Raw genomic sequence first — 6,094 nt, 5'->3', positions numbered from 1 at the left:
CACGGTATAAGATCTGGTAAAGTTAGACCTACCTTTATTGGCCAATTAGAAGAGAGACTTCCAATACTCACTGTATAGCATTAACAATATTTGTTAGTCATCTTTTGGCAAGATTTGTGATGATCTGTTATCTTTCTTTGTAAATGCGAACCAAAATTTCATTATTTTATCATAAACCTTTTTCATAGGATGCTAGAATGAACTATGTTAACACCAAGGAAATAGTTCAAGAAAATAAACATTAAAAAGATACTCATTCTGCATTTTTGTTATACTTTTATGTCATTTTTGAAATATATACATAACATAGCATTTACCCATCTTTATTTCAGATGTTTCAATGAACAGAATGCTAAATTAAGTCTTTTTTCTCTTACTTGTATTTGTCAGATCTGTATGCCTGCATACCACCCTGGTGTATGCTAAAACCTCACTGTATGTGTATACTAGAATTTGTCAGGTCTGTATGCCAGCATACCGACCTGGTTAATGCTAAACTCTCACTCTATGCATATATACTTATATTTCAGGTCTGTATGCTAGCATACCAACCTGGTTAATGCTAAACTCTCACCATATGCATATACTAGCATTTTTCAGGTCTGTATGCTAGCATACCGACCTGGTGTATGTTAAACTCTCTCTCTATGCATATATACTAGTATCTGTCAGGTCTGTATGCTAGCATACCGACCTGGTGTATGTTAAACTCTCACTCTATGCATATACTAGTATTTGTCAGGTCTGTATGCTAGCATGCCGACCTGGTGTATGTTAAACTCTCACTTTCTGCGTATATAACTAAGTATTTGTCAGGTCTGTATTCCTGCATACAAATCTGGTGTATTTAGAACCTTAATATATTTATTTTGGCATAGTTAAGGTCTGTATGCCTGTATACGAACCTGGGATATGTAAACCGATTTTTTAAATTTATTTAAATTTTTTTCTGCTAGGTACTTGTATGCCTGCATGGATTCTAAAATTTTATTCTGGATTCATGTTTGTATTGGCAAGTCTGTATGCCTGAATGCTAAGTATTTACTGAGTAACATTTCATTTTTAAATTATGTTTGCATACCTCCCTTAGAAAATAAGGAGATGTGTGATCTTTCAGTCAGTTTAATTGAAGTCTGGAGCTGGCATGTGAGTTATTTTTAACTGCTAGTAGTCTGTTGTTATCTATGTATTATTGTCATTTTGTTTATTTTCTTTGGTTACATCTTCTTACATCAGAATCGGACTTCTCTTGAACTGAATTTTAATGTGCGTATTCACGTTATGCGTTTACTTTTCTACATTGGTTAGAGGTATAAGGGGAGGGTTGAGATATCACAAACATGTTTAACCCCACCGCATTTTTGCGCCTGTCCCAAGTCAGGAGCCTCTGGCCTTTCTTAGTCTTGTATTATTTTGATTTTAGTTTCTTGTGTACAATTTGAAAATTAGTATGGCGTTCATTGCGTACAATGGGAGGCAACTCTCATTGTACCTAATTGATAACACCTTGTAAGAGATTGCTTCCCTTTGATACTTCATCCGGGTTTATATTACCATGTGGTTTTAAGCGAAAGAGCATGTTCCAGGCCACTTTATTATGTAATTGATATAAAACATTTTTTTTTTACATCCGATGGAAAACAATAGAACAAGAAAACATCCAGCGTACTTAAAAGACTTTATTCTATCATCTTTTGACATGCAGAAGGATTTTGATTCAGTTACAGAAGCTGGACTAGGAGATATAATTAATTCTGAAAACGTGGTTCAACGTCAGACATCAACACCGAAATCAGACGAAGCAAGTGCTAGCGTTCGTTCAAAATTACCTTCATCTACGAACATTGTGAGTGAACTTGATAAAACAATTCAAGAATTGACAATACAAAACAAAATTTTGGAACGTGATTTGTTGGCGAAACAACACGAGCTCCTTGTAGCCAAGAAAACATCCGGTGGTAAATCTTCAAGAACTAAAACGAAGGACAATGGTAAAAAAGTTAAAACATTAAAGCTTCCATCGCTTAATGAGTTACGGGATCAAGATAAAGTTGGAAAACAGACTAAAGAGCTTACTCGACAGCTGCTTAATCAATCTTCGTCCTCTTCCGATGATTCTGATTTTTCAAATGATAACGACGAGGATAAGGACAAAGCTCAAATCAAAGGTAATGATTTACCATATGTTATATTCAAAGATAAACAAAAAAGAACAGCAGTTTCCGGTGAAGCAAGAGCTGCTTAGGATAGAGTTAAATATGATTTGCCATGGCCACATGAGCATGCACAAACCAAATCGGTCAATTATTCTGATAAAGATTTCGGTCTAGCACAACTAGTCAGAGGTGAAACATTCATTATGCATAACATAGAAAAACAAGCCATTTCTGTGCACAGACAAAAACATCTCATTAATTTGCTTTATCTCGTTGAAAAATACCCCTTTGCGGAGATAAAGGATTTTCACGCCGAAGTTTTGCGTTCCATAGAAAGAGGTCACAAAAATTGGTCGCATGCATTTGTTGAAGAAAAAGGCCGTTCTCTCGTCACCCCCCTCACTTCGTTTTCGTCTACCCCGACTAAAACAGGTTTCAAGGATAAGCCGGTTGATCGCAATCCAATTTGCGGCGCATATCAAGCGGGAAACTGTAGTCGATCCGGAGATCATTTTGGAGCCTATGGTGACAAAAAACTATTGCATGTTTGCAGAAAGTGCGTCCGTAAAGGAAAAGATTCGAGTGATGCGTCTGTGCTACACCCTTCGAAGGATTGTCCACATCATCAATGATGTTCAACTTCAGTGCTACATTGTGAATCTACTAAAATGATCAATAATAGTGTTATTCAAAGGAAATTATATTCCCCTGTAATTACAGGTGTGTTATTGTGTGATAATTACGAAAATGATGTTGTGAAACCCCCTGTAATTGTGTCAGGTGCGATTGCTTCCCCTGATTATTCAGGTGTGTATGATGAGTTAACGAAATCTTATTCCCCTGCAAATATAGGTGTGTTGTGTGATTATTCACAAAATTCATTAGGAATATCCTCTGCATATGAGGCAGATGTTTTGAGTATTATTTGTGATGTTTCGTCATGTGAATCTATAGGCGAGTCAAGCTCCGTAGGTTTTAATTTAACAGGCGTTGATTATTGTGACAATGCTTTGAGTGAAAAAACGTCCCCTGCGTTTACAGGTGTGTCTATTTATGAAAATGATTCATATTTATTGCAATCTTTATTTTGTAGCACTGATTTTGACACTGTTGTCAAAGATGACAATTACATGAATTACAATGTTGTTGATGAAACTAATAATGTACTTTTAGCTTCAAGTATTTGTCCTTGGTTTACGAAAACAGCAGGGTCTATTGATTTTGAGTATTCACCAGATATGAGTGGCAATATTTTGAAAGATGTATCAACCAAATTTTGTGAAATGAATATAAATAATTTTTCACGTGTTCATGAAGCCGTGACAGTTATCTACAGTCACTACAGGAGACTTATAAGTTATCACAAAGATTTGAAAAGGAAAAAAAAACAAAAACATTGCACCAAACGTCAGTTACAACAAGTTATTGGGAAGTTGGCTTTTATTTCGTTATCGGATTTGCTATCCCGTTGGAATCTTTCGGAGAAGAACAGATCACAGTTTTTTTTATAGAATCTAAACTTTAAAATTCAGATTTTATTGAGAAAGAGGTGTTTAGTCATATGTTTAATGATATTATAAACATTTAGGTTTTCATACATGATACATTGACATTCTTTTTGCGCATATTTAGTGTCAGATAAGACTAACTTTGATAATTAATATGACATTGCTGTTTATCTAATTACTGTTGTTTATGACTTCCAGGTCTTAAGTCCAGAAGAGCAGTTTTGCAGAAAGAGGTCAAGCTTGCTAAGGGTGCAGCCTTTCGGCCTGGTACTTATTCTAATTTGAAGAGTCAACTCAATGCATACCATATTTTTTGTGTTTATTATAAATTTCGACCATTTCCTTGTATTAAGGACATAGTGTGTGCTTATGCATGTTTTCTATCTAAGAGTTTAAGCAGTTTTTCATCTGTTAAGAATTATATTTCTGGCATTAAGACCTGTAGTCAACTTTTTGGTTTTACTGTGGAACCTTTTTTATCTACAGAATTCAAATTGACTTTAAGAGGATTGAGTCATAAGAATCAGCATGTGGCTGTGTCAAAATTACCATTGTTACCTACACATTTAATTGATATTGTTAGGTTGTTGAATATTTATGATTATTTAGATGCTTGTTTATGGTGTTTTCTAACGTTTGCTTTTTTTGGTATGCTTAGGGCGTCAAACCTGGTCAGCAGAAGCTCTACATCTTTTAATTCCCGTGAACAATTGATCAGAGATAATGTTGTTGTTAGTGAAAAGGGTATTCTCCTTTTATTGAAATGGTCAAAGACTAGACAAAACCATGATTACACCCATCAGGTTTCTCTGTGTTGCTCAGTTGAGCCTTCAATATGTCCTGTTCGAGCTTATAAGCATCTTGTGTCTTTAATACCTGGTGATAAGAATGCTCCCGTTTTTGCTTTACCTGTTCATGGTAAATTATTGCCCTTATCTAGATCCGTTTTGTTGAACCGTTTTAGAGAGTTAATTGTTCTTGTTGGTTTAGACCCTTCAGTTTATTCTTTTCATTCGCTGAGACACGGAGGGGCTACTTTAGCCACCAAGGCTGGCATTCCTGAGATTTTATTGAAACATCACGGAGACTGGAGATCTGATTGTTTTCAGACTTACATTAAACAAGCTAGTGTTGATATGTATCGGGTCACGTCAGCTATGAATTATTTGATTGGTAGTTAGTTTTAGGGTATTTTGCCGGTGTATTATTATATTCTTGATTTGATGTTGTTGGGTTTTTGTTTTTTGTTGGTTTTTTTTTTTTTTTTTATGTATATTATTAACCCCTGTGTTTGGCGACTTCGTTTTGGGTTCAGGTGCTTCATATTGACATTTTGTTCATTGTAGCTTATTGATACCATGCTTGGTATAACTATATATGCATTACTATAATAAAGCACCTTTCGCCAAACACTATTAGTTGTCAATTATCACTGAACTAGTATATATTTGTTTAGGGGCCGGCTGAAGGACGCTTCCGGGTGCGGGAATTTCTCGCTACATTGAAGACCTGTTGGTGACCTTCCGCTGTTGTTTTTTTTTATTTGGATATAGGAAGATGTGGTGTGAGTGCCAATGAGACAACTCTCCTTCCAAATAACAATTTAAAAATTAAACCATTATAGGTTAAAGTACGGCCTTCAACACGGAGCCTTGGCTCACACCGAACAACAAGCTATAAAGGGCCCCAAAATTACTAGTGTAAAACCATTCAAACGGGAAAACCAACGGTCTAATCTATATAAACAGGATCAATACAAAAGACCGGAGGTTGTAACATTGTCGGGTTGTTGTCTCTGACACATTCCCCATTTCCATTCTCAATTTTATTTTTATGATTGTGAAATGTAAAGGTCGAAATACATGGATGTAAGGGATTACTTATGTATAGCCACGGGGGGGTCCCCCCCCCCCCCCCCCCCCCCGTGTGTATAGCCTTCAACTTCATTTGAATTTGAAAGAAAGCTCTTTTTAAAATTCTTAACAGCAACACTCAGGGGTTTATTCCCGTATACCAACCCGCTTTTCAATAAACCCTTGTTGATTATCGGCATACCAACATATAATCCTATACCCATTGGAACATAAAAGTTTGCATATTTGTTTGCCATTTTCAGTTCACGGTATTCTTGCATACAACACTGGTGTACGGTGAAAACTTATTTTTCTTGCATGGATACATACAAGCTTTAATTGCTTGTATACCAATCTATGTTTTATTGAATTGTAGTTTTACATACATTCTAGTATTGTCAAACCAAACTGGTGTTCAGTAAGTGTATGGTTTGCCCCCAGTCTTAAATGTATGCATATACAAATTAAAGTACACAAGAAACAGCATAGAAAACGAACAAAGTCTGAGCAACACGAACCCTAACCAAAAACTGGGGATGATCTCAGGTGCTCCAGAAGGGTAGTAAGTAGATACTGC

General features: G+C 35.8%; 1 protein-coding gene across 1 annotated transcript; it reads left to right on the top strand.

The window, feature by feature from the left end:
- The first annotated feature begins 1,633 nt into the window (after positions 1 to 1,633).
- Positions 1,634 to 4,894, top strand: LOC134695362 (uncharacterized). Its single transcript, XM_063556590.1, has 2 exons — positions 1,634 to 2,168; positions 3,863 to 4,894. Exons 1-2 carry the CDS (start codon positions 1,634 to 1,636, stop codon positions 4,843 to 4,845), a joined length of 1,518 nt encoding a protein of 505 aa, XP_063412660.1. The 3' UTR covers positions 4,846 to 4,894.
- The last annotated feature ends 1,200 nt before the right edge of the window (positions 4,895 to 6,094 follow it).

Source organism: Mytilus trossulus, chromosome 13 (assembly GCF_036588685.1).
Source record: "Mytilus trossulus isolate FHL-02 chromosome 13, PNRI_Mtr1.1.1.hap1, whole genome shotgun sequence".
NCBI classification, from domain to species: domain Eukaryota; kingdom Metazoa; phylum Mollusca; class Bivalvia; order Mytilida; family Mytilidae; genus Mytilus; species Mytilus trossulus.
This window is presented reverse-complemented; position numbering and strand designations above follow the sequence as displayed.

Coding starts and splice junctions, on each gene's coding strand:
- LOC134695362 (XM_063556590.1), top strand. CDS start 1,634: ATGGAAAACAATAGAACAAGAAAACATCCAGCGTACTTAAAAGACTTT. Junction 2,169..3,862: donor GGACAAAGCTCAAATCAAAG/GTAATGATTTAC, acceptor TATGACTTCCAG/GTCTTAAGTCCAGAAGAGCA.